The following is a 26,166-nucleotide window of genomic DNA, read 5'->3' on the forward strand; positions in this document are numbered from 1 at the left end:
GGTAAGAGTTAAGAAGTATGTATGTATGTGTGTGAGAGAGAGATACAGAGACAGAGAGAGAAAAGGAGGAGGAAGCATTCCAGGAGGAAAAACAGGATGTGCCAAGGCCCTGTGGTAGAAGGTCCATGAAATAGTTGAGGAGTGGGAAGAAAGCCAGTGTGGCTAAAGCTTGGAGAGTGAGAGGAGGCTGGAGGTTTGGCTGGTGGTTAGACTATAAGAGGGGCCTTACGGGCTTTGGATTTTAACTCAAAGGTTAATGGGGAAGCCACCAAAAGATGCCAACTTGGGGCAGGAGGAGGAAGTGGCTGGAGGTGGGTATATGGCTGGAATTATATTTGAAAAGATGGCTCTGGCTTTGGAGAGGAGACTGGATGGGAGTGGGTTGGGTGAGGCAGAGTGTTACTGTCATCGATTAGAAATGACGATGGCTGGGAGATCATGATAACATCAGATTGAGTGAAACAGGCCAAGTCTAGAGCTGTTTGGGAGATAAAACAACAGGGCTGCCTCCCACACCTCAACCTGGTAGAACAGGGCAAGCCCAAATCAACAAACCTGTATTCTGGGCCATGCTAGTGGGCACAGAGGAAGCCTCAGTCAAGAGCAGAGGAACAGATCCAGCAATCCTACTCCTGGGCATATATCCAGAGGGAACTCTAATTCGAAAAGATACATGCACCCCAATGTTCATAGCAGCACTATATACAATAGCCAAGACATGGAAGCAACCTAAATGTCCACTGACAGATGACTGGATAAAGAAGCTGTGGTATATTTATACAATAGAACACTACTCAGCCATAAAAAAGAATAAAATAATGCCATTTGCAGCAATATGGATGGATATGGAGATCTTCATTCTAAGTGAAGTAAGCTAGAAAGGGAAAGAAAAATACCATATAATATCACTCATATGTGGAGTCTAAAAAAAAAAAAAGACGACACTAATGAACTTATCTACAAATCAGAAACAGACTCACAGAAATAGTAAACAAACTTATGGCTACTGGTCCGGAGAGGGGGTGGGAAGGGATAAATTGGGAGTTTAAGATTTGCAAATATTAACTACTATATATAAAATAGATAAAAACAAATTTCTTCTGTATAGCACAGGGAACTATATTCAATATCTTGTAGTAGCCTATAATGAAAAAGAACATGAAAACAAATATATGTATGTATATGCATGACTGAAACATTATGCTGTATACCAGAAATTGACACGTTGTAACTGACTATACTTCAATTGAAAAAAGAAGAAGTGGGGAATACACAAATCTTTGGAAGAGCAGGTCCTGTGACAGTGGGATTTCAGAATCAGGAGCAATCCCAGGAGGCTGTGGGGTAGCATCAGGGTCAAGTATTTTGGGGCTTTGTTCTGACTATGGCCTGAAGAGACAGGGTGAACCAGGTACGCCTGGAGGATGCGTGAGGGGAGGGTGTACGGAGGGCACAGCACTCACACTGTGTGGTCGTGGGCAAGACCATCCAGCCTGGGCACCTGCTGGCCCCCCGACCCTCAAAAATACCCACGTTGCTCTCAGGAGAGAGGGTACCTATCTTCTGTTTTTATTTTCTATCTTAAAAATTAAACTGCCATTTTTACAGTGTCACAGAACACACACACTTGTGACTTGCTCCACTGCATCTGTGATAAGTTCACAGAGTTGTAGTGAATTCATCCTATTGTTCTTCTGGGAATACTGGGAGGGGTGGGGTGCCCTGTCTCTTCCATTCCCACTTTGGGAATATGGCAACAAAGCTCACAGAGGTAGCGCTTGCTGGGCATGGCATCAGGAGAGGCTCCCCGGAAGGGACCCCCAGAGCCAGGCAGGAGCTGAGCGGGGGCAGGGCCAACCACACCTGGGTCCCATTGGCCTGGACTGGCTTCCACAGGCCAGAACTAGATAGGGTGAGCCTAAACTGGTTCAAGGCAGGCAATGGCTGGCTAGAATCACAGGATTAATGGCCAGTGTGAGCTGGTTTGCACTAATCTGGACCACTTTTCCTGAATCCGTTTGCATTGAGTGATGCACTTAAAACTAAGCACACTGTCTGAATTTACTGGCCTATTGGGAAATATTTCCAGCTGGTTTGGGTACCTCCCTATCTTTTTGAATTATTATTGTCCTCTTCTGTGTGTGTGTGTGTGTGTGTGTGTGTGTGTGTGTGTGTGTGTGTGTGTGGCAGGGGCGGTGAACAACATTTGCTTCCTCTGCCTCTAACTATGTCTTGGAAGTTGAGCTCAGACAGTTGACCGAACTTAGTTTGATATGCAGGTAAATGACAGTACGGTTTTCCCTGGGAGGTTCTCCATCGTGCCATCTCTCCTTCCCTGGGAAGGAGACACGAGGATGGCTTTAGGGTGATGGCACCCTTTGAGCTGACAGCTCAGGCTGGCCGGGATGGGGGACCTGCCAGGAAGCTAACAGTCAGCGGGCCCTGGAAAATGGCCCCTGGGAAGCCCCTATCTGCAGAGCCAGCTGACCGGGGCTGGTTTTATTAACTATTCCAGAAAGTGACTCTAGTTTTCCATGCAACTCAGTGTACCATGTGATGGTGTAGTCTGGAAGTGTATCTGGAATGTATATAGTCTGGAGCAATCTGGACAAGGAAGTGTCTGGATTCGCAGGGGCTGCAATTTGCAGACTATAGACTGGCTATGTTCATAACATTGTAGCCTGCCCAACTCCTAAAAGGTGTAGATGGGGATGAACTTTGAGGAAATGTCTTCCTTCTACCAGAGACTGATTTCTTTGAGGCATGCATGTATAATTTGTGTATTTCACCAGAAGTGTCCCCAGGCAGCGTCATTCCTTAAGCTGCAAGCCTGACCCTGCATGATCTGATTCTTGACCTGGTCTCCAGCCTCGTGCTGTGTGTGCTGCCTGTTCCTGCCCCAGCCCCAGCCTCCTGGCCCTGCGCGCCCCTCCCCTCCCACGGCATATGCACATGCTGGTCCCCGCCTGGAACGTGGCCTCCCTCCTCCACCACCCTTTGCCTAGTTAGCCCCTCCATTCTCCAGTTCACAGCTCAAACGCCACTTGCTTCCTCTGGAAGCTTCGTTTGTAGTATATGCCCTTATGCTCTTAGAATGCTTCTTGTCATGATTTATGATTATGTGTTTTTATGGGTAAGCGATGAGCTTATTAATTTCTAATGCACAGCACCATAAACTTTATCTTTTAACATATCCTACCAGATAATATTGTCTAGTAGAGGGTTTCTCAGCATTAGCACTACTGACATGTGGAACTGGAGAATTCTTTGTTGTGGGGCTGTCCTCTGATTTGCAGGATGTTTAGCAGCACGCCCAGCCTAAATCCACTAGATGCCAGGAGTAACCCTCAGCTGGAACAGCCAGAATGTCTCCAGACACTGCCAGATGTCCCCTGGGGGGCGAAACAGCTCCTGGTTGAGAACCACTGACCCAGAACCAATGTTTGTAAGAAGCTTGAGATTTCAAAGGCAGGCTTCCTGAGACCCCTTTGCTGAAGCTCTGGTTTCTTTCTGGACCAGCCCCATCCAATAGAAATAAAATGTGAGCCACATATGCAATTGTACATGTTCTAGTGGCTACATTAAAAATAAAAGAAAAAAAAATAGATGAAATGAATCTTAATCATATGTATTATGTAACCCAATATATCCCAGCTATTGTCATTTAGGCAGGTAATCAATGGAAAATCATCATTGAGATATTTTACATTCTTTTTTTTCCCCTACTAAGTCATCAAAATCTAGTGTACATTTTTCTGAGTTGGGATTACTCACATGTCTAGTGCTCGATAGCCACATGTGACCAGCATGTTAGGAGTGAGAGAGAAGACCTAAGCTCTCTGGGAGGGCCTGGCCTGCCCTGCCCCTCCCCGCCAGGTCGGTTACCAGGCTGTACCTCTACCCCTCAGCAAAGCCATGCACAGCCCTCCTTTGCCCTCTGGGACCGAGAGGTGACAGCCCATTCCAAGCGCCCCCGGAGGGGTCCTGCTGGCTCTGACCACTCTCTGAACGCCGGCATCCAAATGCCTACAGCATGCTAAAGAGACGAGTGTGTGCCTGTGAGCACACGGGAGCCTGGAAGGTCCCTGCCTCAAACACGCAAACACTGAGTGAGACACGCACTGTTTCCAAGCTCCCCAGGCAGAAGCTCCGCCCACCTCCACACCGTCTGTCCTGTCCTCGTGTTCCTTACTCACAAGGGAGGCTCAGCCCTCCACAAACACTGGCCACCTGAAAAGACACATCCTATTTTCTTAAGACACAGATGCTTTCATCTAAAATGACGCTTGCATTGGCCAAGAAACTGCCATCCAGGGAGAGGCTGTTCCTAGCCCCACAACTTGTCCTGAGTCCCCAGACCATTGTGCAGGGTCACATTCTGGGTGGGGTGCTAGCCCATCACAGCGGGATCATCCCTGCAAGTCTCTACCAACTCCACTGGGATTTCCTGTTCATCTCTGGATCTGCTCCCCCAACACGGTCATCTCCAGGCCCTGTAGCTTCCTGGGAGCTCTCCCAGCAGGAGCCTCGGCCGGGGGAATTGCTTCTTGCAGCCCAGCTGTGGCAGCTCCTGCAGGCTCTGCAGAGCAGATGAACACATTGCCAGAAGGAGGACCCTGATGGAGACCTGTCTGTCTGGAGAAACCCGGGCATTGCCTTTCCTAATGAGGGCCACTTTTGTCTTGGCAGCTAGAGCAAATCTTGAGCAGTCAGTGTTTCCCTTCTAGGAAAGAAAGTTTTTCCAAAGTTGTCACCTGGTCACTTTGAGCAAGCCAGGGACTCTGTAAAACATGGAACGTGGGGGTGAAGCCTGCACCCCCACTGGGGTACTAAGCTGGCCATCGCCCTTTGGCAGTCTCAGGTCTGACCCCTACCCACCCCACGAGCCTCACTAGGAAGGGCTGTCAGTCACCAAGATGCCTCCAGAATGCCTGTCCCATCTGACCCCAGCGTGGCAGCCAGCTGAGTGTCCGCACACGTCTGCCAGCAGACGCACGCACACTGTGGCCAGATCCACCGCAGGAAGTTGGACTTACCCCTCCTGGCTTGCCTGATCTTTGGGCTCAGCATGTTCCTGCCGCCGCCTGGCCGGAGTCGCTGGGCCGATCATGCTGCCATCCACTTCCCTTTTCTCCTCTGCTCGCCCAGTTGCCCCTCATGCCCCGCTAGGGCCCCCATGGCCGCTGGCGTCACCGGCAAGGCTCCCTCGGCCGCCTCTCCTGGCTCCGGACCGACGGCTTGCCTTGGACTACATAAACCTCAATGCATTATTTATCCATCTCAGAATTAATTCCCATCCGCACGAACCATTTAGAGGCTCAGTAACCACTGCTGATCAATTACCGGGCCAGGGCGGGACGGCCTGCCAGTCCCTCCGCCCGGCCCGGGCGCACGCGGCACAGTCCATCCCGGAGAGCGGAGCCGGAGGGAGGGACGGCGGGCGGATGCGAGAGGAGGGCGGGGCAGGCGGAGTCGGGTGGAGTGCGCGGTCCCAGCTGGTCCTACGGTCCTGGCGGGCGGGCGGGCTCCGGGCTCGGATCCGCCCTCTGCGAGGGGAGGGCCGGCTGGAAAAACCGAGAGACTGCAGGGAATGCGCCGCCTCTGGCCATCCAGGGCCCGCACGCCCTGCCAAGGTCCGGGAGTGGGGGAGGGGGCCGGAGGGGAGAGGGCTCTTGATCCCCTGCGGGCCAAGGACCCCTCCATCCAGGATCCGTCCACTGGGGGCCTGCTCTGCCCGATATTTCCTGCCAGGAGGGCCCCGGAGGCCGCCTATGAGCGCACAGTTCCAACTGTTGAAAGACAGGTGTGTCTTGGAAGGAACATATGGCCGCGGCAGTATTCAGAGCCCCACGGGATGCGGGTTAGGAATGTTACCTTTCTCTCCCGCCTTAATAAGGGGACAGGAATAAGAATGCGTGCGAAACACTTAGTTCAGGGCCTGCACATGGTAAGTACGATCTCAAAAGTGGGCACTGAGTGGTGGATCTCTGCTAACTGCCGTGTTTCTGTTTAATACTAGCACAATTCTAAAGAGTGTACAGTGGGGATTTTGCGGGGGTTCAGCCTCAACAGGCTAAAAAAATGCCTAAGAAATGCCATCACAGTAATAGTTTTCATGTATTAGGCACCTACTATGTGTCCTTGAGGCTTGTGCTTTATAGTCAGTATCTCATTTAATTCTCAAATTCCCTGATGCCGGGAAACCTTTATTATGGCTTTTCAGACGAAGAAAATAAGGCACAGAAATGTTAGCTATCTTAGCCACAGTCACACAGTCTTGTCAGGGCTGGGGCCTGAACCCAGGATGTCTCTCTAATACCCCAATTCCAGCCACTTCCTGTAAAGGTTCCTGGCTGGAGAGCCCTCAGTGATTTCACTGTATGGTGAGGACCAGCGTTTGTGGATCCTGAAATCACCACCATGTACCCTGTTAGGCATTTGCGCCTGGAGCTGGGTTTTGGGGGGCCAGGGCACTGTGTGATCCTCTTAAGAGCTGGAAGATGAGGGAACTTGAACCTCTCTGCTTTGGACAATCACGCTCCTACCCTAATTCTCATATTGCCCCTATGTCTGCTCACCCCCAACTGTCATACTGATGTGTAATCGACTCTAGCAGCTGGAAGGGGAAAAGGTCCAGAGGCTGGAGGTCCACTGGGAGTCCACTGCGAGTCCACTGCAGCAGTCCATGCTAGGGAGGACGGGATCTGGACGATGGGGAGGAGAGGAGGGTTAGAGAGATTAAGGACTCACCAGGATATAATCGGTTGAATGGCCAGGTTGCAGGGAGAGAGCAGAATCCCGGGAGACAAAGCTCTCTTACTCAGCATCAAGTCACTTATTCTGGCCCTCAGCCACTCCTCAGTATAAGTACGTTTACTATAACGTTCAAGGCCTTTTATGGTGCTGTCAGTGCCTTCCTCTGTGACCCATCTCTTGCTAATGCTACACACAACCAGATGCGCGCACAGCTCCTGCTCCTGCGTGCTCTGTTTCCTTCTCTTTGGAGTGAGTTTCAGCCACACAAGTCTGATCATTCTAAGCAAGTCTCCTGATTCTACCACAGAAGCCATGAAGCACTTCCTGAGGGCTCTCATCTGTGTCCCTCTGACTGCCCAGTGCCTCACCTGCATGCCCAGCCCTGAGCCTCAGGTGGAATCAGGCCAGGAACCCCATGAGATTTGCTTGATGGACAGATCCAAGACAGAATGACAGAATCTGCCTCCTGTTCTTTTTGGGCCAGGTAGAGGCCAGGTCAGGCTGGGGCAGAGGCCATCCAGTAGGAGAGGGGAGGACACAGAGCTGAAACATCTCATGTTGACATCAGGGTCACAAGGGGAGGGCCCGTGGCCAGTGCCAATGTCTTGAGCAATCATGAAAGCCTGTGAGTAATGCAGCCTGGGCCACTTCCTCTAAGCCAGAGGCAGGAAAAATGCCCTGAAGACTTAGTTTGGGTCCACTCACACTTGTTTTGGTTAAGAAACCACTCCCCGGGTGCTTTTCCTGTGCAGCTGTTTCCCCTGATGATATTTAGTGGCTGGGCTTACCCGCCTGCTTTTCCGGGGATCAGTGTTGGAACTGGACAAAACCACAGAGGTTCTGAGCTCAAACCCAGAAGTAAAGCTGGGAAAAGGGTAGGACCCTGTACTGGAGAATGGTGGGGGGTGCGGGAGCCGGGCAGGGGAGCCCTTTCTTTCTCTCTGCCCTCAGATCATGTTGCCAATACTTTGGATGAAGGGATCCAGGGGTTCCAGCTGGAAGGGACAGTAGCACACCTTCCTTCCTGGAGTTTACAGACGCTGCACCACAAGGCCCTGGGAGCCCTCCCACTCCCTCTGAGGTCACCAGAAAGGTGGGGTGAGGGCAAGAACAGGGCATGGGGATCTGCTGAACATGATGGCCTCCTGCAGAAGCTTTTATTTGGAGGAACTGCCCCCACTCCTCTTACTTACAGGCAGGAATTGGAGGCCAAGGAGGGGAAATATGGGCCTCAACTAGAAGTAGAGACAGAGAGATGGCCCCCCTCTCCCACTGCCCTGCGCCTTCCCTCACAGCACTGCACCTCCCAGCAGTGGTCCTGGGTCTCCTTTTGTCAGTTCCCTGCTCTGCATCATTTTTTCATTTTCTAAGGGCTTCTCTGGGCCAGGCACCTGTAGGCTCTACAAGGTGAGTGGAGAGGATTGGGAGGCCAGAACTCTCCAGAAGGCATTTGCTGAAACATACACTTCTTGGTGGGATGGTCACCCATCAACATCATTGGCCCACAGCCAGGATGGCTTCAGATCAGTGGTTCTCAACCTTGGCTGTGCGTTGGGGAGCTCTGAAAACTGACTTTTCTGTCTCACCCCCATCGGCTCTGACTTAACTTGTCTGGAGTGGACATTGGTCATTGGGAGGTGTAAAAGTTCCTCTGGTGATCCATATGCAGCCGGGGTGACAATTACAACTTTATTAGATAATTGCATGTCCGAGAGCCTGGGACCACCAGAAGCAGTCTTGGCTGGCTGTAGCCTCGCAGGAGGCTTCTTCTCAGGGAGGGGCACATTTACCAATCAGTCTTCTAGTTAGAAAGTAGAAAGGGGCCTCTGTCTCAAGGCTTAACATGAGACCGCTCCACTCCGCTCAGAGCCACAGGTACTGGTGTGTAGGCTGTGCACTGCACAAAGGTGTCCAGGGGAAGGGCTGGGTTTGGGCTTTGCTGGCAAAGCCATGTGTTCTAGCACGGTGAGAGGGACCCACTGCCAGGAAGGCGAGCCTTTCTCTAATTTACACCAAGATGTCTTATAGGTAGCAGAGCCCCACTCCCCTGTTCCAGAAGCTGCAGGGAGGACAGAGTGTGCTCTTCCAGAGGCAGAGGGGGAAAACACTGCTACCCTGAGTCTGAGATGCTTGCTCAGTGGTCACCAGCACCAGCGTCCCTTGACTCCCTGCTTATGGTACCCTCAGTTCCTGTTGCTAGGTGACTGAAGCCTCCAGCATACCACTTCTGTCCATCCCAGTGGTGTGCTGGACTGTCCACCTGTACTGAGACAGGAGGGAAGAGGGCAGAGCACAACCATTAAAAGAATGACATAGCCACTGAAGACACAACAGAAACTGGTTAGAACCTACTGAGCCCAAGATGGCAGAAGATTTGCCTTCCAGTAGACCTTGAGCCTCATTACACACTAATTGTAATACATCAGCGTACTAAATGACATACCTACAGACTCCATGACTGTTCTGAGGCTGGCCATAAAAGGCCAAAAAGTGGGTGGTGGCCAAGTTCTTGGAAATCCCCGCCCCTTCGCCAAAGTAGTTAAAATAATCCTCCCACTTGTTAGCCTATGAAATTACCCAGCCCATAAAAACTAACAACCCCACAGCCCATGGCCTCTCACCTTCTGAGAGGGCATACACTCTGTCTATAGTGTGTAGCTCCCTGAATAAATTTACTTTTACTCTACTATGGCTCACTCATGAATTCTTTCCTGATGCACCTGAGACCTGGGACACGACCATCCTCCGGCACTGTCCATCCTCCTGCAACAGTACCAACCACCCTGAGATCAGATTGTTAAATTCTTAGGAATTCTAAAATTTTAACACAGACATCATTAGAAATTAAAGTGTGTAAACTTACAATTAAATAAATGATATTAAAAACAAAGGTAGTAGATACTCAGTAGACATGACTCTGATTATTTACTACATTTTACTGCTGTCTACATTCTTAGGATTATTTCTTTCCATGATATCTGTATGGTGAAAATACTACTATGACAGTGATTTTTTATGTCACCTTGACTGGGCCCCAGGGTGCCCAGACATTTGATCGAGTGTTATTCTGGGTGTGTCTGGGAGGGTGCTTCTGGACAAAATTACAATTTGAATCAGTAGACGGAATAAAGCAGGTTTCCCTCCCTGATGTAGGGGAGCAGCATCCAACCACGTGGGAGGCTGAGTGGAACAGAAAGGCGGACCCTCCCTTGTGTAGAGAAGGGAACTCTTCCTGCCTGAAGGCCTTGAGCTAGGGCATGGGGTTTTTTTCCTGCCTTTGGGTAGAACTGAAAATTGGTTTTTATCCTGGGTCTTTGGCCCGCGGGCCTTCGAACAAGAACTCCACCGGTTCTCCTGGGTCTCTGGCTGTCAACTGCAGATCTTGGGACTTCTCAGCCTCCATAGTTGTGTGAGCCAGTGCCTTGTTATAAATCTCTTGATAAATGCAGACAGTCCCTGGCTTACGATGGTTCAACTTCAAGATTTTTTTGACTTCATGATAGTGTAAAAGCGATACGCCTTCAGTAGAAACTGTCCTTCAAATTCTGAACTTTCAGCTTTTCCTGGGCTGGCCAGATGCTAGGAGATACTCCCTCATGATGCTGGGCAGCGGTGGTGACCCACGGCTCCCAGCTGGCCGTGCCACGGTGACCGATAACTTACAACGGATACCCTAGACCCACAGAACTTCTGTTTTTTCACTTTCAGTACAGTAGTTAACAAATTACATGAGATATTCAACAGTTTGTTATAAAATAGGCTTTGTGTTAGCTTTGTTGCCCAGCTGTTAAGTGCTCTGAGCACATTTAAGGTAGGCTAGGCTAAGCTATGATGTTCGGTAGGTTAGGTGTATTAAATTCATTTTTGACTTATGATGGGTTTATTGGGACATAACTCCTCTGTAAGTCAAGGAAGATATATATCTATATCAAGAGATTTATATATCCTTGATATATATATATATATATATATATATATATATATATATATATATATATGTTCTTGATATATATGTGTGATCTATGTGTATATGCACACACACACACCTATATCTTCTATTTGCTCTGTTTCTCTGGAGAACCCTAATTTAACTATATATTGGGATGTTACCACACATCTCTTCCCAACTCCTTGTTCAGTGATCCTGTTGGTATGCTGGTAGTTTGCAGTTGATGGTGGTGAGACTATTTACACCAAGAAAATCAACAAATGCTGCCCATTGTGGAAAGAAAATCAAAATGTAGTTGCCATTGCTAAGAGAGCTCTCTGAAATGGAGCCTGGGGGCCACGGAGGAAGCGTGACTTACGCATGTCTCAGCCTGGATGGAATCCGATCTTTTGACCAGAAATTGTACTAAGACATCCAGAACACCTGCTAGAAACTTGAGATACTTATCAGACCCTTACCCTAGAATAATTCCTGACAGCCTAGTCCTTAAGGACAAATATTTCTTTTCCTTGTGGGTTTTGCCTTTATAAGCCCCTGACTCTTTCTTTTCCCTGAAACACCCCTTGGAATCTGTGTCTCCTGAATTACAATTTGTAAGATGCTCAAATGTAAAGCTCTTTGTTCTTTGCAGCCTTGATATTGATTACTGTTTGACATCATCAGGACTTAATTTTTTTTTCCCTTGCAGAGAGCCAGTTGTTAGGCATTTGCCAGCACTCCTCTGGTCATCCCTACCAGCCTGGCTCTGTGCGCCCTAGTCACTGTCAACTCCCCGCTCTGGGCAGAGAATGCTCGCTGTCCACCCAAATCTGTTCTCTCTTTCTTCTTGGGCACACCCAGATGCCTGAATGACTGCGTGAGCCCCCACTGTCAACCAGAAACATCTCAGACAGATGTGAGAAGTAGAACCATTATCCACTTGGTCCTCTTTGTCACTACAGCCGATCTTCCCACCAGATACACGCTCTACCTGCCCTTCTCAACTCCTAGACATTGATGCATCCTTTTGGACCCTGTTTCAGCATCACCTCCCTTCTCGGAGCCCCATGGTTAGAGTTGCACACCTTTAATAATCTCCCTCATCACCCACACCTGAGGCCACACAAACCTTCTGAAAGTCCTCCTGCCAGACCCCATTAAGATCTTACCCATAGTTTAGATATATAAAATTTAAATTGCCCATATGTATTATGCATAATTTAAAAATTGACCCACAATTTAAATATTATAGCCTATAATTTAAATGTAAACTAAAAACAAAACCTAGAGTATGATGACTTTAAAATACTCTTTCTAGATCTTTCCAATTGCAGAATTGTGTGGGATTCATCAAAGGTGAACTTTTCTCCCATTTTGGTGGCCTTGTCTTCCTGGGACTCGGCGCACAGCCTGGGTTTCACCTTTGGACACTTGGGTCCTGCAAGTTGCTGTGTCCCAGAGGGAAGAGGGCGGGGCCCCTCTCCTGGCCCTCAGTTGCTGGCCTCAGTCCTGTTGCCTTTGGCCTGAATTCTGTCTCTGTCCTTTGGCCCAATGCCTCCTCCAGATGTGTAGCTTGGCTTTTAATTTCAGTCGATGCACTTCAATCTATGGCACACCCTCCCATACATAGCCCAGGCCTCCAGAAGAGATCCAGAACCCTGAACTCTTACTTTTGGGGGGTCTTTCTTGCCCTGGGATCCTGGGCAGAGAGTCAGAAGGACAAAGATGCAGAACCCAGGGTTGGGCATTGGAAAACCGCCAGACACACTGGGCCAGCAAGAGGGTTCAGACCAGAATATGGAGGCTTTGCTTGGAAAGGCCCTTACTTGTGACCTCGAGCATGTTTCCTTAAGTTCTATAGCCTTGGTCAAGGGGGAGAGGAGACACAGGGGTACCGAGCTGGTTCAGATACTGTAACTTTCAGTTTAAACCTCTACCGTGGCACTTGTCACATATCACCTTTAACTCCTCAACAGCTTATGTCCAGACAGCTGATGTCCGTGCAGGGGCAGATGCGAAGACGAGAGTTTCATTAGGGCTGAACACTTGCTCAGGAAAGGGGAGGAAGCAGGCGGGGGGCGGGAAGGGGGTGTACAGACCTGACAGTGGACCTGCCAGCCCACCTGGGAGCTCAGAGGCAGATGGGCCAGAGCGTGGTCTGGCTTTGGATGGAGGTGTTTAGGCCCCTGTACCACAGCTTTGCATGGTCATTGGCTGGAGGCCTTCTCGGAGGCAAGCATGACTTGGCCGCTACTGCCTTGAGAAGTTGTTGGCTGGGAGCCACCCAAGAAGAACACGAAGTTGGCTGGAAAGCCGGAAAGCCGAGGCTGACCCTCAAAGCGCTGACAGCTGGCGGTGTCAGCCAACCCTACTTTTGCAGCTGGGCCTTACCAGTCCTTTCCTGAAGGGGGCGCTGAGCAGCTCGGCTGTATGTACCTGACAGGTCCTGTGGACCTCGTAGGCCTCATTTTTTATGCTTCTGTAAATGCTGAGTTCAGACAAATTCTACTCACCTGAGACTCTCTGCTTCACTTGGGCAACTGTCTGGGCTCCCCATTTAGTTGAGCAGCTTTCAGATTAAGATTTTATTCAGCTGCAAAGTCTTCCTGTGGTTTCCTCAGAGCATGTGTAGAGCCAACAGTGGGACAGGCCATGCTGGAGCAGGTGGGGTCCCCTCAGGGCACTGTGGGAAGTGGCAGGAGGGACCCCCGCCAGCCGGGCCTGACACCCTGGGCCAGGCAGGGTCCCTTGCTGAGTTTCTGCTTCTGGCCGTCAGAGGCTAAGAAGAAAGAAGGAAGTGTGACCTCGCTAGCGGAGTTCTGGGTCCTGGGAACATGAGATACTGAGGTTCCAAGGAGCTGTCACCCTTTCTCTGCAGCAGTAAGGGGGGGACCCCATGGGGAGGGTGACTGCCAGCATTAAGCCTGTCCAGGAGCATCCTGTTCTCAACAGGGTCCAACAAAGAAGCAGATCTGAAATGATTTCCCCTCCCACAAAGAGTCAGGATTTTAGAAAATGATGAATCACCCCTTTGGTCAGTTTTACATTGTTGAAAAACAAATCTTCTCCCTCGTGAAAACACCTGCTTGTTGTGGAAAGTCAGGGATTGGAACAGATGGAAAGAATGGAAATTTCCCAGGCGCCTTCTCTCACAACTCACACCTCTCCCCAAAGTCAAGATTCTGCAAGAATCAAGTCAAGAGGTGGGACCAGCCTCTCCCCCTGGGCGTACCACCTCCATCTGCTCGTCCAATCATTTTCTTTGTGTTTACATCCTTAATCCTGCTCTCCTTCACTGGTTCTCTTCCCCAAGTTGACAAACACACTCAGGTCTCCCCTCCTTTCAAAATCACACTTCCCTTCACTTCATTTGTTATAGGGGAACAGGACTCATTTTGGGGCTTTACGATACCTGGCCCTTTCCTGTTTTGGACCAACCCCCCAAGACCTCCCCCTTTGGGATGGCTTCCATCAGGAACAGGTCTGCACTGTCAGATGTGGTCATGTGAACTAGGCTCAGCCCATCAGATGCCCCTGCCTGTGTCTGATCTAAATTGAGAGTGTCATGAAAAGACTGAGAGATGGTTAGATGGACTTCCCAGCACTGGCAGCAGTGACAATGACCTGCTGTGGCCTTGGTGACTTCTAGCATGGCAGAGGTGTCCCGCAGGGATGTCCTGACCACGCCTTTCCTGCCAGAAGATGACCCTTGTACTTCTGGCTTTTAGGCCTTCTGGGGTCACCATCATTCTTGTCTGTTTTCCAAGCCTGGTTTTCCAGCTCCCAAAAGATTTTGTAAATATCTGGTATATTTCAAATACACTCCCTTTTCTGGCTTTAGCTGGCTTGGGTTGCCTTTCTGTGACTTGCAACCCACCAAATTCTAACTGATGCCCCCATCATGCCTCCCAGCCCATGTTTTCCCATTCCTCTTCTCTCTCACTTCCTCATCTTCCTAACTCAGCACAGATGGCGTGGTCTCCCACTTGTCCGTTCTCTCACAGATGGCATTTCCTTCATTTCCCCAATCATGCCACCAAGCTAAGCATTGTATGTCTCAGACTGGAAACCACAGGCCATCCTTCCAGGCCATGGCTCTTGTTTTCTACAGCCTCCTGTCCGACAGCATTCACAGCTCACCCAGAAGGTGCTGCTGGATGAGGCCCTCCCTCTCTGGCAAATGCTTCTTGCCTTCCAACCTTTATTTCATGCTCATCTGTTTCCCATCCAGCTCCTGTATGGGTGTGTACCCAAACCTTGGTGAGGGGCTACTGCACACAAGCTGCCTTACTTCCTCCTGCAGTGCGACAACCTAGTTACAGGGCTCCGTGGAAAACTGTCAACCAACAATTCCATACTTGGCAAAACTATTCCTCAAAAATGAAGGCACAATTAACTCATTCTTAGATAAACACTAATTGAGACAGTTAATTGCTTGCAGACCTGTCCTACAACTACTGTTAAAGGGAGTCCTTCAGACTGAAGTGAAAGGACATGAGACAGTAACTCAAACCCACATGAAGAAATAAGAACAGCAGTAAAAGTAACGGTATAGATAAACATTAAAGATGATGTTAGCACATTTTTCTTCGTAACTTCTCTTTTTTTCTTATCCAATTTAAAAGATAACGTCAGAAAAAAATGATAAGTCTATGTTGATGAACGCATAGTGTATAAAGATATAATAAGTGATGATGAAGATATATAAAAGTTTTTGTTCAACAGATGAATGGATAAAGAAGATATGATATATAGACAATGGAATACTACTCAGCCATAAAAAGAATGAAACTTTGCCATTTGCAACAACAAATGGACTTGGAGGGCATCATGCCAAGTGAAATAAACCAGACTGAGAAAGACAAATACTGTCTGATATCACTTATAGCGTGGAATCTAAAAAAATACAACAAATTAGTGAATATAACAAAAAGGAAATAGACTCACAGATATAGAGAATAAACTGGTGGTTACTGGTGGGGAGAGAGAAAGGGGGAAGGGCAGTATAGGGGTAGAGGATTAAGAGGTACAAACTATTATGTATAAAATAAGCTACAAGGACATATTATATAACATAGAGAATATAGTCAATATTTCATAATAACTATAAACGGAGTATAACCTTTACAAATTGTGAATCACTATATTGTATACCTGTAACTCATATATTACACATCAACTATACTTCAATAAAAAGTAAAATAAAATAAAAACATTTTGTATACTGTTTGTATTAATCCAAACTAGATTAAAAAGGCAATCACTAAGGAAATAACCCCCAAAATGTACAGAAATAGAAACAACAAGGTGCTTGAAAGAGTATGACAGAAAATATTCATTTAACACAAAAGATGTCTGTAACTGAGGATGTGAGGAACAAATAATATGAAAAAAAGAAAAAAATAGCAAAATAGCAGGATTAAGTCCTTTCTCATCAGCAAGTACATTAAATATAAATGAATTAAACTCTTCAACTAAAAGGCATAAGTGGGTAGAATTGATTTTTTAAAAATCCAACAATACGCTCTCTAAAGCATGTTAACTTTAGATGCAAAGACACAAATAGGTTGAAAGTGAAAGGACTGAAAAAAGATATTCTACGTGACAGTAATCAAAAGAGAGTTGGAGTGGCAATACTGAAATCAGACAAAATGGACTTTAAGACAAAAGTTATTACCAAAAAGAAAGGAATACACACACACACACACACACACACACACACACACACAAAGGATCAATCTATCAAGGTGTAACAATTATAAACATGTATTTGGCTAACAGTAGAGTTTCAAAGTCCATGAAGCAAAAATAGATTCAAGGGAGAAATAGACAATGCAACAATAGTAATTGATGACTTCAATATCCCATTTTCAACAATGGATAGAATAGCAACAAAGAAATAGAGGACTTGACCAGCACTATAAACCAACTAGACCTAACACACATCTATAGAACACTTCACACAACAACAGCAAAATACATATTCTTCTCAAGAGCACAGGAAAAACATCCCTGGATAGACCACATGTTAGGCCACAAAGCAGGTCTCAAGAGATTTAAAAGGATATCTGTTCTCATCACCTCTAGTCAACATTGTATTGGAGGATGTAGCCAGAGCAATTAGGTAAGAAAAAAACAATAAAGGCAGGGCCTGTTGCATTCAATTCTGGGTCCACTCCTGGGACTGGGTGTGAAAGAGAGCAGGGACCAAGGAACTGTGCAGGGTGCTGTTCTGTCCCTAGGTAAGGCAATGGTGGGTAGCTCTGGCCTGTGCCCACGGCAGCCTCTCTTTTCTAAATTTTCAATTTTGAATTTCAGTCTCCATTGATATCCCAAGGGATTTATGAAGATCCCAACCTGATAATTTTGGGCACAGACTGAGGGCCCCTGGGTGGGGCTTGGCATTTTAGGCCCTGCCAACAGTACACCTGGCTGAAGAAGCACAGGGTTGGGGGTTACTCTGATTAACAAGCCATAGGGTCTGGCCGTGGGGCTGGCTCAGCCTGGAAAAAGGGGCACCTTTGTCTTTTGCAGAAGGGCACTGTCTAGACTCAAGACTTGGCATTGCACTGTGAGTTGCCTGAACAATCAGTCCCAAGGCAGAGGCTTGAACATAGAACCCTGGGGCTCAGAGAAAGGGGGGCAATGGCCAGAGGTGGCAGCATGGAGACTGACATGGGGCCTATTTCTCTTCTTTGCAGTGGGCTCATGAATCAGGCCTCACGGGTCCCAAGGTGCCTGACCAGCCACCTCTGTTCAGGATGGGCCTGCCTTCCCAGCCCTGCACACACACAGTCTCAGAACCAGACCTGACATGGTGAGGAGCACACTGTGCCCAGTGGCAACATCCCCCTTTCTGCAGTTGTTGCCATCACTACTATTCTATCAGTTACCTTTTTCTAAGCACCTACCATGCGTCAGACTCCATTATCATGGTTCACATGCATCACCACCCAAAGGTGGTCTATCAGTTCCTGTCTTAAGAGGAAAGTGAGGCTCAGAGGTGGTGCATGATGTGTACCACATCATCAGACACCAGGGGCTAAGCTGGTGCCTCAAACCCAGCATTCCAGGGTATATAACACCAAATGGTCCCCATCCATTTCCATAGCAAGGACATAGGCACAGGTGTGTACCATATGGTACCTGCATGATAGACTTTCCATCCTTCACCTCCAAGGCTCCCAAACTACCAAGAGGCCCAGAAATCTGCTTTCAAGGCATTAGGTTTCTCCTGTTGACCCCTGATGGCAAATTTAAAGGATAAGAATTTTTTGAAAGTTGTCAGGTCATGGCCTCAGTAAAGTATGTTAAAGCACATTCATACCCAAGAGGGTTTCATCACAAAATGGTCCTAAACCCTTTCCCATTCTCTCACAGCCCATTGGAGTTAACTTCTTTGGTGCAGATAGGACATAGGAACAATAAGGACTTGTCTTGCAGGGAGGGGACAAAGCTTGCCTTCCCATCAATCAACCCAGAGAGCTCAAGCAGAAAGAGGAACACCATCCTTGATAGGCAGCTATGGACCAACGACAAGGTGGCTGCTACCATGCCTAAGCGGGTCGTGCAAGGCAGCCCCTTATCTTGCAGATGCATTATCTTGCAGAGAAAGGTGCATCACAGCCTTGTTTTTAATGACCTACAGTACACTCTGCTGTGCCACCCAGATGCCCCTAGGACTCTAGGGTCTAGTCCCCAGCTGCTGACACGCAACCCACCACCTCTGCCTCTGCTGGAGATTTCCTCACCAAAGGTACATTCCCTTCCTGGGGGCAGCCGCCATTGATGGCTGGTCACTGTGGGAGTATAAAGGCCTGGCTTCTTGCCCCAACTTAGCTCAGCCCTAGAAGCCCACCCCAGCCTCAGCTGAGTGTGGAACCTACTGAGGTCACTGTTATGCCTGCATTGCAGTCCAACTTCTCCCCCTGCTCTATCCTGCTTCCTGACCCCCTACTGGTGTTACTCCCTGATAACCTTACTCCACACTGACCTCCATCTCAGAGTCAGCTTCTCAGGGGACCCAATCTTCAACAGAGCTAAAGGCCAGTCTGTGGGGTATTTTGAAACGATCGGTAGTATAGTGATAAAGTGGACATTATACAGCTTTAAGAGCTGATTGTTAAACTATATGCATGTTTCAATTCCACTTGTGTCTTTAACAAAAGGAAAGATGAATATATGTGTCAAAACTTTTTGGAGGTAACAGCAGTTATCGCTGCAGAGTAGGGATGGAAGTTTGGAGTCACCTGCTTCTGCATTACGCTTTTCTATGCTGTTTGAATTCTTTCGGTAAGCACGCACTGACTTCTACGGTGAAAATCCAAAGGAAGGATGGATCCAGTAGTTGAGGGGTTGAAAAGCAGTGAAATGTAGAATTGGGGGTATTAGAGAGAGGAACATGTGCAGTGGTTGGGCAAGCCCTATCCAGCTGTAAGGTGACCAAAATCCGAGTTTACTTGAGATTATCCTAGTTTAAGCATTAGAAGTCCTGCATCCTGAGGAACCCTTCAGTACTAGAATAGAATCAAGAGTTCAGAAATAGACACACATATTTATGGTCAACTGATTTTAAATAAGGATGTCAAGACAATTCAATGGGGGAAAGAACAGTCCTTTCAACAAATGATGCTGAGAGAACTCAGTATCTCCATGCAAAAGAATGAAGTTGGACCCCTCCCCTCATACAATTAAAACATGTAACAAAGACTTAAATATAAGCACCAAGCTATAAATTCATAGAAGAAAACATAGTCATAAGTAAGAAAAAAATTAGACAAACTGGCTGTAATTAAAACGAAAAATGTTTATACTTCAAAATCAAGAAAATAAAAAGACAACCTGCTGAATGGGGGAAAATTTGTGCAAACCTTACTTCTATTAAGTCACTTGTATCTAGAATATAGCAAAAACTCATACAACTTAAAAATAAAAATGTGTTTTGCAAATATTTTTGCCCAGTTCATGGTTTAACTTAAAAAGTTAAAAAGTTAAGAAGTTTTGAATTCTAATAAAGTTTTTTTTTTTTAAACATGGATCACTTTTTTGGTGTTGTATCTGAAAACTAACTTAAGGTTACCTATATTTTCTCCTGTGTTTTCTTCTGTAAATTTTGTATCTTGTGTTTTATGTTTAGGTTTATTATCCAATTTGAATTAATTTTTACAAAACATATAAAGTCTGTATCAATGCTCTCTCTTTTTTTTTTGAGTATGGACATACAGATGTTCCTGCAACAGCTGTTAAAAGCACTATCCTTTCTCCAGAATTACCTTTCCTTCTTTGTCAAAGATCAGTTGACTATATTTGTGTGGGTCTATTTTTGGGCTTTCTATGAGATTCCATTCACCTATGTCTATCCTCTTGCCAGTAGAGCACTGTCTTGGTTACTGTAACTTTAAAATAATTAAATTGAATTTAGGCAGTGTGATTCTTCCAACTATGTTATTCTTCAGTTCCTCCTTGGCCGCTTTGATCATTTGCCTTTCCACGTAAACTTTAGAATCAATGTGCTGATACCTATAAAATAGCTGGCCAGGATTTTGATTGACATTGTGCTGTATTTATAGATCAAGCTGAGAATTGATACCTTAACAATGTTGAATCTTCCAATCCATGAACACAGAAAATTTCTTCATTTATTTAGATCCTCTTCAATTTCTTTCACCAGTCTTGTAGCTTTCTATATGTAGATCCTGTACAAATTTTGTTAGATCTTTATGTTATATTTAACTTTTCATGTTAATGCAAATGGCATTGTGTTTTTATTTTCAAATTCTGCTGGTTCATTTTAAACAGGTATGAGGGAGAAAAACTGATTTTTGTACATGAAGCTTGTATCCTGTGACCTTGCTATAATTGCTTATTAGTTCTAGGAGGTTTTTTTGGTTTTTGGTTTTTGGTTTGTATTGTTTTTGCAGATGATTTGTGATTTTCTGCATAGACAATCCTGTGACCTGTGAACAAAGTCAGTTTTATTTCTTCCTTCCCAACCCGTATAACTTTTATTTCCTTTTCTTATCTTATTGCATTAGCTAGAACTTCCAGTACTTCCAGGAGTGGTTAGAGGGAACATCCTTGCCTTGTTCCCAATATAGCGAGAAAATATCCAGTTTCTCATCAAGTATGATGGTAGCCGAAGTTTTTTTTCTTTTTTTTTTTTTGAGATATTCCTCATCAAGTTGAGGATGTCCTCCTCTTTTTCTAGTTTGCTGGAGAGTATTTATCATGAAGAGGTGTTGCATTTGTCATATGTTTTTTCTATATCAATTCATTTGATCAAATGATTTTTCTTCTTTAGCCTATTGATGTGGTGGGTATTTCTTTTAATGTTCAACCAGTCTTGCACATTTGCAACAAACCCCACTTGGGTGTGTTATACAGTTCTTTTCATACATTGTTGGGTTAATTTTGCTAATATTTTCTTGAGGGTTTTTGCATCTATATTCATAGGAGATATTTGTCTGTAGCTTTACTTTCTTATCTTTATCCAGTTGGGCATTAGGGTAATGCTAGCCTCACAGAATGAGTCAGGAAGTGTTCCTTCTACTTCTACTTTCTGGATGAGATTGTAGAGAATTGATATCATTTCGTTCTTAAGTGGTTTGTTAAAATACACCAGTGAAACTATTTGGGCCTGGTGCTTTCTATTTTGGAAAATTGTCACTTATTGATTGAATCTCTTTAACAGTGATAGGCTTATTCAAATTATCTATTTCTTTTTGGCATACTGGTTATAATTATTTTAAAATTTTGTGGTTCCCCTAGGTTTGCAATATATGTATTTACAGCTAATCTAAGTCCACACTCAAATAACACTGTACTACTGTTTCACAGTTAGTGCAGGTTCCTTATAAACAGAGCATTCCCACTTCCTCTCTCCTGTTCCTTATACCATTGCTGTTACTGGGTTCAGCTGTCTACACACCATAGTCACTCAATACATTGTTACTCTTATTATTTTGTGCAGTTATTATTAGATCAATTAAGAATAAGAAAAAGATTTTACTTTATCTTCATTTATTCCTTCTCTGAATATTCTATGTAGATCAGTTTCTGACCTATATCATTTTCTTTTTCTCTGAAAAGCTTCTTTTTAACATTTTGCAGAGAACAAGTCTACTAGTGATAAATACTCTTGGTTTTTATTTGTTTGAGAAAGTCCTTATTTAGCCTTCACTTCTGAAGAATAATTTCACTAGATACAGAATCCTCTATTGGTGGGGATCTTTTTCAACGTTTTAAGTATTTCACTCCACACTCTTCTCCCTTACATATATCTGATGAGAAGTCTAATGTAATTCTTATCCTTGTTCCTTAAACCTACCCCCAGCTTCTTTCAAGATTTTCTCTTTGTCTTTTGGTTTGTTTTGCAGTTTGAATAGGATATGCCTAATATGTATATAATTTTATTCTACTTGGTGTTCTCTGAGCTTCCTGGATCTGTGGTTTGTTGATTGCCATTGCCTGGAGTTGGCCAAACCAGTTTAGAGTCCAGCTATCAAGTTTGAGGGCACATAGTTCTCTGTAAGGCCAACCTCATTTCTGACACCAACTGCAAGTCTGAAGGTGTTCCCCCAAACCACCCTCAGGTTCAGTAATTTGCCGGAGGGACTCATAAAACTCACTGAAAGCCATTACAGTTCATAGCTATGGTTTATTATGGGGGGGGGGGAATCAAAGTAAAATCAACCAAGGAATAGATGAATAGGGAATAGTCTGGGAGGATTCCAAACACACAGCTTCCCTTGCTCTCTCTCTCGTGGAGTCAGGACATGTTGCACAGCGAGCATCAATGTGTGACAATACACAGAGTATTGCCAACCAGGAAGCTTGCCAGAACCTCAGTTTTCAGAATTTTTCTTTGGGCTCCATTACATAACACAGGCAGGAGTAATTGTCCACCTGGTTGATCTCAGCCTCTAGGCTGACTGATACCACATGCCCCAAAGCACCCACCTTGAATCACATATTAGCCTTTCTAGCATAGGTAGCCTCTACCCTAAGACTATCAGGTGTAGTTAGCGACACTCTAAGATCTGGTGTAGCCAATCCTTGCCCTAAATGAAGACATTCCTTTCAGGAATGACAGTGATTACCTCCCAGAAACCAAAGGCAAAGGCTAGCCCTCTTTTTGGGCAAGCTTAAATTCTCTACTACACCATCATCAATTTTGGAAAATTCTGGGCATTACTATAAATATTTCTTCTGCTCCTTTCTTCCCCTTCTGGTATTCCAATTATGTGCTTATTACACCTGAAATGATCTCACCATTCTTGGATATTCTGTCTGCTTTTTTATTCTTTTTTCTTTGCATTTCAGTTTGAATTTTCTATTGACATATCTTCAAGCTCACTGACTATTTTCTTAGCTGTATCCAGTCTACTGATGAGCCCATCAAACGCATTCTTCATTTCTGTTGCAGTGTTTTTTATTTCTAGCATTTCTTTTTCCTTCTTTCTTCGAGTTTCCACCTCTCAGCTTACATTGGCCATCTGTCCCTTCATGTTGTCTACTTTTTCTATTAGAGTCTTTAATATACTAATCCTAGTTATTCTAAATTTTCTATCTCATAATTCCAAAATCTCTGCCATATCTTGGCTGTTATTTTCTGAATTCCCCTATGTCTGTAGATTTGGAGTGGTGGTTTGCTCTGTGACCTCAATTCCCCTATGGGTCTAACAAGTGATTTTAAGTTCGTTTAGCTGTTTCCTTGTTGTAAGGGTGGGATTGACAACTTCTAAGCTTTGTATGCATCAAAGATAAAACCAGAAGCCTGGGTCTTTAAATGTTAAAAGCTGTTGCATAATGACTATTCTTTTTCAAACAACTCCTACTACACCTCCACTTCTTAATCTCTGATTTACCTCCCAGAGGCCCATGACCCACATGGAAGACTTCAGAGAACAGCTTCCTTTAGATCCCGCCATTAGATGATAACAAGTGATGAATGTGAACTCCAGGAAGCAGGGATTTTTATCAGTTTTGTTACCTACTGCATCCCCAGTGCCTAGAACAGCACCTGGCACAATACATGTGTGCTGAGTGACAAATTAATTATCAACACTTCATTAGGGAACCGCTGAGCAAAATTTCCAGGCTGGTCCAGTTGTAATGGCCCTAGCTGACTCTCATCTCTATGATGGTCTACCTTCCTCTGGGACCTTCATTTGACTGGTTATGGGGTTTTTATTCCCTGAACACTGGAGAAGTAAGACTGCGTGCCTGGTTCCAAATACAGGGTCCCTGTGTCTGTACATAAAAACTCCATCAAGCACAAATCCATTACTCTACTTTCGTTTCAAAAAAATTTCCAAAAGCAGTAGTTCACAGTCAGAGTAGGATCGAGTAGTCTTTCTAAAAGGGAATTTCTATTCATTCAGGGACTACCCTATGCCCTTTCCTGAACTCACTCTCTATTTTTTTTTTATTATATATGTAATTCTTCTAACAGTTCTGTGAGATATGGCCTATCATGCTTTCCTTTTCATAGTAAGGAACTCCAGTGGAGAGATTGTAATACCAGAATAAGACCACAGAGTAAGTAAGTGGTGAAACTAGGATTCACCCCCAGGCCTGGCTTTTTCTAAAGACTATGCCTATCTTTTCAAAACTGACAAAATGTTGCCAGTAGCAGGGTGGAGGACTGACTTTCCTTGTTCACTGGAAAGTTAACAGAGACTGGACTGTGACATGATGCTAAGAGGAAGAGGGAGCAGAATTCTGGGTACAGGAGAGAAAACAGTTTCTTAATTGAACAGGGGCTGAGCTGGTCTTCAGGAGGCACTGACTCTTAGATGGCATTGAGGGCAGGTATCTGAAAGTCAGTGCCATGGACACCTATATCCCCATGTTAATCCTCACCTTCCACCCAGGCCACTAGGATGTTGACTCTTCCCACCCTTGTTGCTATGGTAACTGGCTGGCAGTCTTACCTGCTAGCATCGAACATGTTGAGAGAAGCCCATTGGTATCATGAACCCAGTCATACGGTAGGAAGTCGGATGAGTACACATTCCAGATTGGGTGGGGGAACTCGATGGCTATGTGGCCAAGGGCTGCAACTGATGTAGATGTGCGGCTAAGAGTGAGCAGTAGAGATGGGGCAGCTCAGGTCTGGGTTGAGTCCTGCCTCTGCTGCTCAGCACCTGTGTGCCCTTGGGAGTCAATACATTTCCTGAGTCTCAGCTTCCTTATCTGGCCAACAGGGAGAGCTGCTCCACCCCCACAGAGCCGGGGCAGCAGTAAATGAGACGGCAGGAGGGTACAGAAGAACTGTGAGCCCTCACTGTGGTTTGCCATTTCGCAACCACTCCCAGGCTCAAGTCATTTCTCCCAGATGTGCAGGAACAGAAATCAGTGTAAGAAACTGGTTCCCTAAGGAAAGCCCCTGATTCAGCCCCTATTTGGTTCAGTTGTTGGGGGTGAGTGAGTCTGGGCTTCCGCTTGGCTCTCGGAGGGCAGTGTGTCTGGCAGAGCTTCTGTCTAGACAGTGGCTGAGGGCTCTGCCAGCCTCTCCCCAGCCTCTTTGCTCCTGGGGCACAGTTGCCTCATTATTTCTTAGGGCCCAGGAAAGCACGAGGGCTCTCCCCTGCTGTCATGGCTGAACAGTACCCCCCGCCTCCACCCCCAACAGACTTCATACATTGAAGTCCTAACCCCCAGTACGTCAGAATGTGACTGGATTTGGACATGAGGTCTTTAAAGAGGTGTTTAAGTTATGAGAAGAAATTATGATGGGTCCTAATCCAATATCACTTGTGTCCTCATAAGAAGAAGAGATTAAGATGCAGACGTGCCTAGAGAAAAGACCATGTGAAAACACAGGGAGCAGGCGGCCACCTGCAAGCCAAGGAAAGAGGCCTCAGAAGAAACCAACCAGACTGACACCTTGATCATAGATTTTAACCCTCCAGAATTATCTGAAAATCAATTCCCGTTATTTAAGCCACCCAGCCTGGGCTACTTTGTTACAGCAGCCTGAGCAGACTAACACACCTGCCCTTCCTCCTCACTGGGAGTAAGAGAATTCCAGCTCCCACGGGGGCCCTTGGAGGCAGGGACTCCTCTGGGACCACCAGGAGGTGAGACACTTCATCTTGTTTCTGCCGCCTCGGAGTCTCACTGCTCCCAGCCCCATTTCTGCATCTCTGCACTGAGGGCCCCAGGACCCCAATTCCATGTTTCCCAGGCTCTCCGGTTCACACACTCTCCTCAGCTGGGAAAGAGAGAGATCTCAGGGGTGATAGGCTGTAGCTAGTAGCACAACTTCGGGTGTCCCATGTCCCACCCCCATGACTAGCTCCAATTTCAGTCACAGGTGTGATAGAGAGTTCCCCCTCATGGACACTCCCAGCTTCTGGGGACTTCTCTGAAGCCAAAGGGAACCCATTGCCCCTGTGCAAATGAACGAAGCCCAGAAGTGCTGTGCCTCCGCACCCCTGGGAGCAGCCTTCAGCTGAGGGAGCAGGATCATTCTCCAG

At 46.2% G+C, this 26,166-nt stretch overlaps 1 protein-coding gene across 8 annotated transcripts in view; it reads right to left on the reverse strand.

The window, feature by feature from the left end:
• Positions 1-26,166, reverse strand: part of ARHGAP22 (Rho GTPase activating protein 22) — a 179,315-nt gene that overhangs the window by 138,398 nt on the left and 14,751 nt on the right. The window contains exon 1 of one of the 8 annotated variants that reach the window (XM_032491662.1): positions 5,037-5,482. The exons of the other annotated variants lie outside the window; for them this stretch is intronic. Within the exon in view, the coding sequence (XP_032347553.1) occupies positions 5,037-5,070 (34 nt within the window). The 5' untranslated portion in view covers positions 5,071-5,482. Of the gene's footprint in view, positions 1-5,036; positions 5,483-26,166 lie in introns of those variants that run through there. 8 annotated transcript variants of the gene reach the window in all.

Source organism: Camelus ferus, chromosome 11 (assembly GCF_009834535.1).
Source record: "Camelus ferus isolate YT-003-E chromosome 11, BCGSAC_Cfer_1.0, whole genome shotgun sequence".
NCBI classification, from domain to species: Eukaryota; Metazoa; Chordata; class Mammalia; order Artiodactyla; family Camelidae; genus Camelus; species Camelus ferus.